The sequence below is a fragment of the Octodon degus genome, unplaced genomic scaffold (assembly GCF_000260255.1).
Source record: "Octodon degus isolate 3935 unplaced genomic scaffold, OctDeg1.0 scaffold00135, whole genome shotgun sequence".
In the NCBI taxonomy this organism is placed as follows: Eukaryota; Metazoa; Chordata; class Mammalia; order Rodentia; family Octodontidae; genus Octodon; species Octodon degus.
In genome coordinates, this window is record NW_004524711.1 from 5,641,862 (window position 1) to 5,654,341 (window position 12,480).

At 54.7% G+C, this 12,480-nt stretch overlaps 2 protein-coding genes across 5 annotated transcripts in view; one reads left to right on the plus strand and one right to left on the minus strand.

Annotated features, from left to right (window-relative positions):
- Positions 1-4,098, minus strand: part of Rufy4 (RUN and FYVE domain containing 4) — a 20,715-nt gene extending 16,617 nt beyond the window's left edge. For 2 of the 4 annotated variants that reach the window (XM_023701413.1, XM_023701411.1), the window contains exons 1-7: positions 4,036-4,098; positions 3,375-3,477; positions 2,880-3,029; positions 2,684-2,790; positions 1,265-1,390; positions 860-966; positions 452-595 (exon numbers count right to left, since the gene is read on the minus strand). In XM_023701413.1, the coding sequence (XP_023557181.1) occupies positions 452-595; positions 860-966; positions 1,265-1,390; positions 2,684-2,790; positions 2,880-2,925 (530 nt within the window). In that variant the 5' untranslated portion in view covers positions 2,926-3,029; positions 3,375-3,477; positions 4,036-4,098. Of the gene's footprint in view, positions 1-451; positions 596-859; positions 967-1,264; positions 1,391-2,683; positions 2,791-2,879; positions 3,030-3,374; positions 3,478-3,834; positions 3,886-4,035 lie in introns of all 4 variants that reach the window. The other 2 variants (XM_023701412.1, XM_023701414.1) reach the window with 2 other exon arrangements.
- The window catches only part of LOC111812663 (collagen alpha-1(I) chain-like), a 61,027-nt gene continuing 51,665 nt past the window's right edge, over positions 3,119-12,480 (plus strand). Inside the window, exons 1-2 of the mRNA XM_023701409.1 lie at positions 3,119-3,153; positions 5,206-5,381. Of these exons, the coding sequence (XP_023557177.1) occupies positions 3,119-3,153; positions 5,206-5,381 (211 nt within the window). The remainder of the gene's footprint in view (positions 3,154-5,205; positions 5,382-12,480) is intronic.

Sequence of the window (12,480 nt, forward strand, 5' to 3'; positions counted from 1 at the left end):
CCATTCATCCCAGTGATGGCAAAACTTTTAGAGACAGAGTGCCAAACTGCAACCCAAAGCCCACTTTTTTTATGGTGAAGTGTCAAAACTACAATTAAATCCGAATATTGAGGTTTTAGTTGAGAAAAAACAACTTCACATTAACATTTTTTTGTCTTAAAAGAAAAACACAATAACATGTGTGCCACAGGTCTGCCACCACTGATCTATCCCATCCCATCCCAGCACCCCAGGATCCACTCAGCCTTCCAACCTTCCATGCCAACCACTTAGTCAGGCTCAAGGGACTGTGTATGGTATGCAGCATTATGGAACAGCATTATAGAGATGTGGAGGATCAAGGTCAGGGAGAAGAAGGGAGAAGGAAATGGATGGGGATGGAAGCTGAGAGTTCAGAGCTTGCTTGGGATGTGGGGAGCCACAGGAGCAGGGAAGTCTTGCACCCACTTACTCTGAGAACATGGGCCAGGCCCCATCCAGGTCTGGCCGCTGCAGGTCCAAGTCGAAGGTCACTCCATTGAGAGTATAGAGAGAGTCCAGGATGTCTCCCTGGAGTTCGGGGCACAACAGAGGGCTCCGAGGCCCATACCATTCCCTATATTAGCAACAACAGCACCTTTGTTTCTTGACTCCGGTGCTATTGCCACCCCAAACTCAAGAATCAGCTGCTGCTGGGGTTCTGGGTAGATCTTTCCCAGACAAGAGTTTGGGCACCTTCATGCTGCCTGCACCTAGGTCTGACTTTCCTCTGTTCTTCCTGTCTGACTCTCATTTCATCATCCTTGAAGCTGGGCCAACCACAGGTGAGGGCCACCGTGGGCTCAGATGGAGTCAGGGAAGGGGTGACCCGCAGTCCTACCTGGTGAGCTCTGGGCTCAGGAGGCAGAGCTGCAGGGTCTCAGCCAGCTGCCCTCGGGCCAGGCAGGAGCGGAGGAAGGCGCGGCCTTTGCCCAGAGAGGTCTTCAGCTACAGAGTGCACCCCAAACCAAAGAGGGGGTGGTATTAGGAGAGAGGACGCTCGGCCAGCTAAGACCGGAGCAGTGAGTGGACTGATGAGAAGGGGCTGGGGGACTTGAAGGGAGGAGAGAGGTGGCTGGAGGGGTGCTGAGGGCCGGGTCAATGAAAGTGAGGATCAGGCGAGGGTGACAGCTGGGGAGCAGGGGTGGGTGAGAAAGGGACCTCAGGAAGCCAGCGTCTGACCCCTGTTCTTGTCAAAGGCCTGGTGCCAGGGCGCTGTTCTGCTCCCTGCCCTGGCAGTGGCTACCTTGTCCTGCAAGGAGATGAACTGGATCTGCTTGATGTCTGCTCGCTGCCTTCGCAGCGCAGTGCACAGGAAGTCCCAGTAATCCTTCCGCGGCCCCAGGAAGCTCCTCTGTTCCTTCTGCTCAAACTGGGTGGAGATGAGGGAAAGAAAAGGTAGAAATGCTTCCTCCTAGAGCCCACCTCACACCGCAGCATACAGAGCAGCCCATGGAGAGGAGAAGGCTCCAGCACACAGACCGAGTCTCGGGTGCTGACTCTGCCCTTGCTGACTATGTATGTGACCACGAGCAGGATGCTTGGTCTCGCTGAGCCTCCGTGTTCCCAGTTATTCATTCAGGAGCACTCACTGGGAACTCATCATGTTCTAGGCCCTGTTCCGACTCTGGGGACACACCAGTGACATCATAGAGCTTGTCTCTTGGTAGGAAGCACAGACAATGAACAGATGAAATAGGTACAGCATGCAATATGTTGGGTGGTGATGATAGCTTTGGAGAAAAAGTAAATAGGAAGTGTGTGTGTGTGTGTGTGTGTGTGTGTGTGTGTGTGTGTGTGTTGTATGCTGAAATTTTAAATTACAGCAACCAGAGAAATCTTCTAGATTGGAAGAAAATGAGAACTTGTGCAATGTAAATTTCTGGGGCAATAGCATTGTAGGCAGAGGGAACAGCAAGTGTGAAGGCCCTGAGGGAGGCACATGCCTGGGGTACCCCTCTAGGAGGATCAAGGGCAGTGGAGCTGTAGTGCAGCAGACATGCAGCAGTGACGAAGGAGGAAGTCAGAGTAGGAGAGACACTCATCTGCAGATGGGAAGGTCATCAAGCATCTCACAAAGGTAGAGTGAAGATTAGACGGAGAATGGTGGTACATGCCTATAAACCCGGAATTTGGGAAGCTGAGGCAGGAGAATTATAGTGAGTCTGAAGGCAGCCTGGGATCATAGTGAGTTCAAGACCAGCCTGGACTGCACAGTGAGACCCTGTCTCAAAACAAAGAATGAGGATTAAATAAAGTAGAGGCAAACAAAGGACTTGGTCTGGCACATTGTTAATGTTCATGAAAAAACTAGTGGTAGTTATGATTTGTGTTGTAATCTGTCACAAGAAGCACCAGTTCTGGGACACCCATACCTCTGAAGGTTTAGTTTTCAAAGCAAGTTGGCTGTTGCCATACCCTGGTCTCACCCCACCCAGCTTTGCCCCACCTCCTTTCCCAGGTTGCAGCGACATCTTCCAGGAATGAGGTCGGATACCACAGAGGGCTTGCTGACTGAGGGAGGTGAGGTGGTACACAGCACCCAAGGGAGACAGCTATCTTCCCTTGTATCTGGGAAAGCCCTTCTGGTTATCTAGGCCTGGGAGAGTATGCGGGAGAGGAAAGGAAGGAAGCGGGGAGGGAGAGTGGGGGCAGGTGCTCTCACCTGCAGCAGCAGCTCCAGGCAGCCGCAGAGCCTGTGCAGCTCAGCGCTGGTGTCTGTCACTGGCCCCTTCCCATTGCCATAGCTCTGGAGGATGGCAGAAACCGCAGCTGCTGGGACAACGGCAGACAGTAGACATTAGGAGTGAGGCCTCTGGGGGAGATGGTTTGGGGCCCCTTGCTTCTCCTGCAACACTCACCTTCCAGGTCTCTGGTGACCTTGAGGGTGACTCCTTCTTTTGCCATGAATATCGGAAATGACTCAAGTCTCTGTGACTTCCAAGGTGGCCCAGGAAGGACCCACTGGGTTTAATTGGCCCGCTCTCCTTATATAAAGGAACAGGCAGAACCTGGAGAGGGACAGTGCCTTATATAGGGTCACACAGCCAAGTTAGCATTGTGAAAACCCCGCTTCCTTCTTGGAGGACAGTGTGTGAAGATGAAGGTGCAGCATCTGATGGGCAGCCCCTGGGGGTGAGGAACCATGCTCATTGGTCTCATTCAATTCCCACAGTAGCCCTAGAAGGCTATGAGCACTCTCATGCAAAGCGACCTCAGACACAGGGAGGGTAAATCTACATTCTTAGGACAGTACTTGAGCGATGCTGTGCCTCAGGACCTTGGCCCATAGTATGTCACCTGCTTTTACCAGTGGACAGTCCTCAGCCTCAGCAGGGTGTCATCCTCCTACATACCCACATTCATCCTTTCCAGGGCCCCAGCTGAGTGGAAAAAGTGCAGTCCTCGAGGAGAAGCAGGTGGCAGAGTGAGGCTCCAGAATCTGGGCTGGGTGCTGGACTATGGGGAGAAGGACACCATGCTTGAGTCCTGCTGCCCTCTCCCAGGGTACTCAGCCTGCTCTCCCAGTGAGTCCTGGAGCTCAGAGAGGGACACTGTGGCCCTGGTGATTGCTGGGATGAGTCTGAAATCCTGGAGCTGAGACTAGGCATGGTGTAGAAAACCCAGGTGTTCTGCCTCTTGGGCAGGGCCCAAGTGGATAATGGTGAATAAGAGAAAAGCAGAGGGGAAAGAGGGAGAAAGGAGAAAAGGGGAAGGGAGGTCAGTGGGGAGGGGGAAGAGGCAAGTGGCATGTAGATAGCCCAGGGTTGGCAGTCAAGAGACCTGGTTTCTCATGCTGGCTGGCTACTCAGTCACCCTGCATTTCTGGGCAAATCATTTGTCTTTCTTGGGCTTTGGTTTCCCCATCTGTAAAACCATGGGATTGAATGGAGGGTCTCTGCAGCCTCTTTTAACCAGATCCTCTATGAAGTCCTTGCCCCTATCTTTGAAGGTCCCCCCATCAGCCCTCCCCCTTCACAGCTAGCCCCAAGCCCCAGGGCCCTTGCTGCTGCTCACCTGGGAAGGCCTGGCCACTTGGGGCTGGAGAACACCGCTCTGCAGCCTGAGCCTGTCCCCAGACACTATGAGCAATACACAGCACTGTGGTCTAGGAAGTGAGGCAGGCCCAGCCCAGCACCGTGAGGGGGAGGAGCCAGCCTTGGCAGGGCGGAGTGGCGGGTGCAGGATCAAGGGCACTGGGGCAGAGTGGGTGAGGTGGTGAATGGTTTCTTTCAGGCTGACCTGGGGCAGGGCCACCTGTTGGCCAAACACAGACTTGGTGATAGCAATTACTGCTGTGCAAGTTTCCTTCCGGTCGCTTGTGTTTCTTCCTTGTCACCACCAGATGGCATAAAAAGCCTGAGGTGCCGACCAGACCGGTCCTTCCAAGTTGTCTTTTCACTGTTACTTGGCTGGAGTGTGCCGCAAGTGTGAACCAGGACAAGGGTCGCACCTGTCCCCTTCTCTCTTCTCCATTGTGGCCTGTTCAGGAGTCCCATGTGGGCTGTCACCAGTGCCCAGTCAACACACTAGCTCCTCAAGGAAGGGAAGCGAAACTTGGGAAGTCGTGCCCAGCAGGGAGTCAGGCGTTCCGCTGGTGGGCTGTGGCCCAGCGCCTGCGCTTTGCGCGAGCCACAGGTATTTCCCAGGCAGGGCTGCACTGGAGTGTGGAGGGGACAGAACAGAGGGCGGAGACCTGCAAGAGCAGTTTTCACAAACTCCAGGAGTTTGGGCAGGGGGCACACGCGATGCCCCAGCCTGCCTGTCCTCGTCCCTTCCCTGATGGTTTCCCCTCTTAGAGGCCCCGTCTGCATCCCTACCCCAGTCTCGCAGCGTCTGTATCTCGCTCACTCTCTGCCTTATCTGCTTCTCTGCCCCACGGGTCTCTTTCTCACTCCTAACTCACCCTGTCCCCTCCCCGTGTCCCCGGACTTCGCCGCCGCTCCTCCCCGCGCCCCCCGCGCCCTTCGGTCTCCGTCACTGGCTGCGTCCGGAGCCCGCGTCCCCGCCCCTCGCCCGGCCAGCACTCCCGGCTTCCTGGCGGTGCGGCGGCAAAGGCGCGGGCTCGGCGGGGCCCGGGCTGGGGGCGTCGCCGCTCCCCTCCCGGCGTTGTAGCCGCCCTGGGCCGAGCCGTCGCCAAGGCTAGGGGCGGGCCAGCTCCCGGGGCGCCCGTGTCCCCGCCCCGAGCCCGCCGGGCGCCCGGCCGGATGGGCTGCACCGTGAGCCTGGTGTGCTGCGAGGCGTTGGAGCCCGGGCCCCCCTGCGGTTCGCCGCCCGCGGGGAGCCCCCCGGCCCCCGCGCGGGCAGAGAGCAGGGAGCCCCGGGGCTCGGCCCGCGCCGAGAGGCGGCGGCTGCTCCTCCAGGTAGGACTCTGGGCGGGAAGGACGCCCTGGTCTGGAGAGGGTGGCCCGCAGAGCCCAGGCCACCTGACACAGGTACAGAGACAAGCCCGGAAAGTGCCGTCCCAGGAGCAGGGTTGGACTACACCAGGGGAGGACAGGCAGTTCCGTGTCGGTCTCACCTTGGTCTCTTGTGCCCTTGGGAGGAGGCTATGTGGGGCTTGATTCAGGAAGACAAACAACTCTGGGGAGGGCTGGGAGCCGCTGCCGGAGGGGACACAGGAGTGCTGGGTAAGGGAAGAAAAGGGTTAACGTCCCCTGAGCAGGGCAAGGGAGAGAGGTGGCTGCCTACCCACACAGAGGACTCTAGCCAGGAATCCGGTGGCCTCTGAGCCAGCAGGGTCCCAGCACAGCGAGCAGGATGGTGACCAATGGGGTGCCCCCCCCATTGGTTCTGGGTAAATCTTGGAGCCCTGAGTGGGGAGCTGACCAGGGAGACATGTATCTATTCTAGATAAAGCATCCAAAACCCCTTGCCAGACCCAGATTTCTCTCTCAAGAGCAGGAGGAATTTGGGGCCAGCGGTGCTCCAGGATTCCTGCAGACCCCCAGCCTTCCTCCTGGTGGGCCTAGGAAAGCAGCAGCTCCTCAGATTTGTCTGCTGAGCTGTGTTCTGGGTGAAGCTTTGGTTTTGCGTCCCCCCACAGGAGGCATGCAGATGGGGTGCCTGCACATACACCCTAGGCCATATCGCTGCCTCCTGATTGGGGCCGCCAGTGAAGCCGGCTTGTCTGGGACGCTCCGTGCATGTGTGCGCGTGTGTGTTGTGTGTGCCTGGGTGACTGCCCTCTGCCCCACCTAACTGAGTGTCCCTGCAGGGCACAGATTATGGCATATTTGTGGTTATACTCCACAGTGCCAGGCACAGCACTGGGCACTTGTAAACTGAACACTGAGTTCTTCATCAGCCGTAGCCTCCTGGGGATGTGGTTGTTGCCTGGCCTTTCACAGTGGCTCTTGTGCCAGTGTGATTCTGAAGGAGACCTGGGCATGGATTTGGCACCCTGGACTACCTCTTGGTCCTGGTGGGGAATGTAGGTGACAAGGCAGAACTGTCAGACAGTGGAGCCTCTTGGGAATCATCAGGGTTCTGCCACTGCTCAGAACCTTACCTCCTCCTCTGTCCTTGAAGGTGTCAGGGGGCGAGAAGGTCATAGTCTCTCTGCCTTATTTGTGTTTAGCTCAGATCTTTCTTGGCCAGGAAGTCCTCCCAATCTGAGCTTTTCCTCTGGGAATTGGAGCTGTTTTTCTGGTGTATTGGGGTTGGTGCAAAGAACCCTGGGAGTCACCTCAGACCTCTGGGCACCCAAGGTTCTGTTGTCAGCTCCTGCCTGTGGACTTGGTAGAGTTCCTGGGGGCTGAGGCCATCTAGTTGCCCATGCTTTCCACTTGTCCTCAAGCTCTCTTTGTTAACTTCATCCTAAGACCTAGGCCTGTGGGCTCAGGACTCTGTTGGTCCAAGTTTCCTTGCAGCAAGCTTTCTCCCCCACATCTCCCAGGCCCATCCCCCATGGGATGGATGGGTGTCTTTGGACCAAGTGAGGGCGGACAGAGATGGGGGGTCACAGTCACAGTCACAGCTGAGTTGGGGGGAGGGAACCAGGTCCCTGGAATGGGTGACCACAGAGAGGGGAAGGAACAGGAGGTGTGTGTGTGCTGCTGTGTGACAGCACCAGGGACACAGACAGGAAGACCGAGTGTATGTCTGCATTCGGATGAGCTGGTTTCCCAGCGGCCCCTTGAGAGAACTTGCTGTGACTCATTCCGTCCTTTATCTGCATGGATAAAACCGAGGCCCCACCGTGTGCCCTGGCTCTGGCTCCAGCAGGGGCTGTGGGGGCGGTAGCTCTCCCCCTGCCCAGGCCCCATTCACAGTGCAGCTCTCAGGAGACTGAGTGGCCCAGGAAAGAGCAGCTGCCGCCTATCACCTGGGCCCTTGCTGGAGGAGGCGTGGTACCCACGTTTTTGTGGTGGATAAACATCTCTCGGGCTCTCACCCCCTCAGAGCCAGGGCTCAGAAGTTACCCAGGCATCTGGGCTGGCAGCCAGAGCCCTCCTGCTGACGGCTCTGCTACAGACATGCTGCCATTCTTGCCAGGGGTTCCATAGCCCACACTTCTTGCCTGAGCCACAGGCTGGGCCCCTGTCACTGACTCCATTTCCAGCCCTGCTGCTCTTCCTGGCCATGTTGCCTGGCTCAGCTTCACAAGCAACCTCCTCTCTCCACGGAGTGCTGTTTGCCCCCAGACCCCAGCCTTCCTATTTCTGCCCCTGGCCTGAATTTGTGGTCTGCTCTTCCTACTCACCCTGAGGAGGCTGCAGGCCTTAGTCTGCATTGTCAGAGCCCATGAGTCCTGCACCTCCCAGTAGCTTCTGATCCACAGTTCCCCTGCATCTGAACCCTCCTCTGGCCCCATGTGCTGGCCTCAGGAGGGAGGAGGGTGAGGCTTGGCACCCCTCCTGAGCATTCCCGCCAACCTTTTCTGACCTGGGCGCCAAGGGGCCTGGCAGGCATCTCCAGGTGCCAACCTCACCTCCTTGCTCTGTGCCATATCCCAGGACAAGTGGGTGCTTGTCTGATGGTGGCGGGAGCAAAGGGGAAGAGGCTCCAGGTTGATTCTGCCTCCTCCCTGCCATGACCAGCCCTGAGGTCAACTTGTCTGGTCTCTGCTTCTTCTAGCCCAGACCCCCCTTGAGCTTGGGAAGCTCCGGGGGACCCAGGGCCTGCAGTCTCCTTGTGTTTTTTCTGTGGGGTCCTATAAACCTGATGGAAATTCTGGGGTCTAATCCAACCCTTGCTGCTCTGGGTTAGATTACTTCCTCTTCTCTCTGATTATAGAATCAACAACCCTTAGAGTTGAAAAATGATCTTGGTTAGTGGTTCTGAGCCTTTTGAGGTCACATATTTCTCTCACAGAATCTGTGAAAGGTATGGATGCTTTTGCTAGGGAGGTGCATATGCGTGCGCTCTCTCTCTCTCTCTCTCTCTCTCTCTCTCTCACACACACACACAGAGAATCATCTACATCTTCAAGCCCACCCATGCTAGTGTATGTCACATCCACCTTTGCATTTCATAAGCAAGCACACTGAGGCCCAGAGAAAGGGAGCAACTCACCCAACTCATCTGACTCTGCCATACTGTGAGTGCGTGGCCGAACCAGGACCACGATCCAGATGTCCCCAGACAAGTGGGAATTTTGCCCCAGATGTGATTTTTGCCTCCCTCCAAGACTACCTATGTGCCCGGCAGGCCTGACCATTCGTTTGTTCAGCATCAATCCAAGCATGTTTGAGCACCTGCTGTAAGCCAGACACTGAGCTGGGAGCTGGGGATGGAGAGCCCTTTTCTTGCCTGTGCTTGGGTTGGGGGTATCAGTCCAGCAGTGAGAGGGAGCAGACTCCAAGCCGGGAACTGCACAGGTTGCACCATGGGAGCAGTGTGTGGAGGAAAGGTGAAGGCTGTCCTGGAAAATGGTAGCAGAGAGCTGGGCTAGAAGGGGAGGAGGAGGTGACTCAATCCAGGAGCTGTAGGACAAGCTGATGGTGGCCAGGAGGGGAGGGGAGAGCATGTGAGGGGCCTGGGGTGCAGGGCTATTGGGAGCTGTTCCCTGAAAAGGCTTTGTGCAGTTGCTCTTGGATCCCATGAGCCCCCTCTTCTTCCATGCTCTGTGGGGAGGGAGGGAAAGGCAGAGCCAGGAGCCCAGGCCAGTGAGGAAGTCCTCTGCATGAGACGTGACTGTGGAGAGTGCCCAGTGAAGCCGCTTCTGATCTGGGGCAGAAGTGGGAAGATTTGGCTTGGAGGTGAAGTGAGGAAAAGTGGGAGGGAGGGGTGAAGTGACTCCCCTTATCTCATGAATATTAGGCACTTTTCCAGTTTATCGAGGTATTTCATAACTACAGAAACATGTATGAGCTTCCACTAATTGAAGCTCACCCCCTTTCACCCGGCACTGAGTAAACAAGTGGAGCCCCACCAGCACCCAGAAAGCCCCCTTCCTGCCCTGCAGGCATTGCCTCCCTTCCAAGGGTTGCTTGCTCTCCCCACCTCTCGCAGTGCAGACTTACTTGTCCTGTAAATGGAGGGTGTCATACATATCCTCTTGTTTCCAACTTTTTTGCTTAGTATTATGGTTGTGAATTCATCTGTGTTCTATGTGCAGTTGTAGATTGTTGCTTCTCAGATCATGTTGCATTCTGTGAAATACACTTGATTTAGCATTTGGCTACTGATACACATTAGGGTTGTTTCCAGTTTGGGGCTATTCTGAATAGCTCTGCTGTGAACATTTTCCTGCATGTCTCTTGGTGATCGTTTTCTTTTCTTTTTTTTTTGGGGGGGGGGCCCTCGGGAAGCCTTCAGGTTAGGTCTGGTTTGACTTGAGGATGAGGGGATCGATCCACAGCATCCTGAGCCTGACTGCTGTGTTTCAGCAAGCACTTAAACACCTGAGCTAATGGGCAGGCCCCCTTGGTGATCATTTTCTATTGTCAGTCGGGTACATTCATACCTTCATATTGGCAGGTGTCAGGAAGATGTAGGACCTTCGGCACCAGAGGAATCATTCTATGCAGGGAGCACGTCAGGTGTCCTGGCAGTGAGCCTGAGACACGTGCCATGGAGGAGACAAGGTTCTCTTGAACCCTTGTACCGGAGGTGATCGAAAGATACAGTGAATGTTTAAATTTTGACAAAGGGGCTGGTGAGATGGCTCAGTGGTCTAAAGCACCTACTTAGAACAAGCTTAGCAAAGCACAGGGACCCTGTTCAATCCCCCAGCACCACATGCCAGCCAGCCCCGCCCCCTGGTGGGCTGAGCTGGCCACACACACACACACACATAAATAAATAAATTTTGACAAAATTTATTATAGCTAAAAGACGCTAACTTTGCTTTAAACACACGCAATTCTGGAAGTCCTCTTCACTGATAGTCTCTATAAGGTTAAGATAAAAAATATAGTGAGTGCTGTTGCCGAGCGCTATCCAGCAGAAAGGCAGCCTCATAAAGGCATTACTCATCCACTTCATTCACTTGATGTGGCACCGTGTGATTCCTGGCTCTTCCTCAAAGTCAAAATGACCGTGAAAGTAAACATTTTGAATCTATTCAGGACAGTTCGGCAACCCAACAGGTTAGGTTAAAAAAAAAAAAAAAAATCACTCACCACGGAGGAGTTCCAGAACTGCTTCAGAAAGTGACAAGAACTAGGGGATAAGTGTATCTGAAGCTGGACTATTTTGAGGAGGATTTTTTTTTTTTTTTTTTGACTGGGAATCAAACTTAGGAACCTGTACTTCCCAGACAGGCGCTTGTGCCACTAGATCCCCAGCCCTGGCAGTGTTTCTATTGTAATAAGATTTTTGAAAAAGCATTGACTTTATTTTTTCAGCCTTGGTTGTCTTGTAGTGACTCTCTTCATCCTGTCTGCACCTCTGTGTCCCCGGCTATGATTTGGGAGGGAGGGTAAGAGGAAGAAAGAAGCCCGAAGAGCTGTGCCTGCCCGTGTGGGGTGGGTGAGGTCAGCTGACCCTTCTCTCACACAGCCTTATCCTTTCCCTGAAGGCAGGCCTGGTCCCTGTGGAGACAGGAGGGTGTGAAGCTGAGATTAGGGCCACACCCTCTATCCCTTCCCTCTTTCCTGATGGGCAAGAAGCCAACCCCTGCCTTCTTGTTTGGTGTATGAACTTGCCGTGGGCCTCTGGCACCAGGATAGGGTGTGATGCCAAGGGCAGACAAGCTAAGGCAGCCCCCAGAGTAGGAAGCAGAAGGTACTATCAGCACAGAGGCTCAGCGTAGGAGGCAGGGGGACCTAAGCAATGCCTTGGGGACAGGTTCCCTTTCTGACTGTCCCAGGTCTGGTTCCTAAATTTCTCTCACCCTGGAGACCCTAGTCATAATGTCTCTGTCTTGCCCCACCCTTCTTGGTCTGAGTAGCCTTAAGCTCCAGAGCAGGAAGTTGGGTCTGTAAGGCCACCATAGAAAGAGCACGCTGGAGCCCCAGCTTTCAGGGCAGGCATAGGTGGGTGTTGGGGTACTTCTGATGTACCTGTTCACAAGGCTGTCTTACTGCTAAGTCTGTAAGACAGTGTTTCCAAGCTAGAGCCAAGATTCGATGACCTTGGTATCTTGCTAGCTTAGCAAAAGACCTGCAACACACAGACATTCGGATTGCCCAGTAGATGGATGGATGGATGGTTGGTGAGAAGAAACAGGTAGAGGACAGAGAGAGGACACAAATAGAAGTCAAGGGCAGATGTGGACAATAATGAGCCAAAGTGGAGCTGTTGGGTTTGGAAAACAGTGGTCTTTTCTTGATCCTGGTGTTTTACCTGGACCCGGGCTTCTTTGGGCAGGTTCCTAGCAGGGGAATGCATGTGTGGGGGAAGGGAACTAGGATGTGGCCAACGAGGTGAAGTTCAGGCATGGGTAGAGCTCACGTAAGAATGTGTCTATGAATGTACGCAGGGTTGGATGAAGCCAGCTGATTTTTGAAGGACTTTTGGAGTTTTGGAGAGAGTGAGGAGGGTGTGATTTGGTGATTTGACCAGCTGGGGCTGGCAGCAGGTGACAGTCATACGGGGTATGCAGCAGGAGCTTTCTGGCCTCAGAGTAGACTTGTTGCCATTGCCCAGCTCCTCTGGGTATTCTTGCCAGTGCCCCTTTTCAGGAACCCTTGATTTCCTTATCAAGTCCATTTCTACCTGACTCCTCCTGCCATAGCTGAAGCCACAAGGAGTTCAGAACAGTCTGCTAGGGACCTGGATACCATCTGACCCGGTCTTTAGCCAGATGTTCTTCAGGCCCCGTGCCTGTGGGGGCCGTGTTGATTCTTGAGCCCAGAGGAAGCCTCTCAGTTCTGTCTGATGTCCTTGCACTCCATCCTCCTTCCCACCCATCCCTTCCCCCAGCCATCTGCCACCTTCCTCTGACCTGCCCTCTTGCTCCTGGGCCCACTCACCTCTCCTCCCTCCCACTTGCCATCCTCTGCCAAGAAGTGTGTGCACTCACTGTGTGACCAAGTGTCTGAGTGCACTGTGTGCTGATGTAATGAAACACCT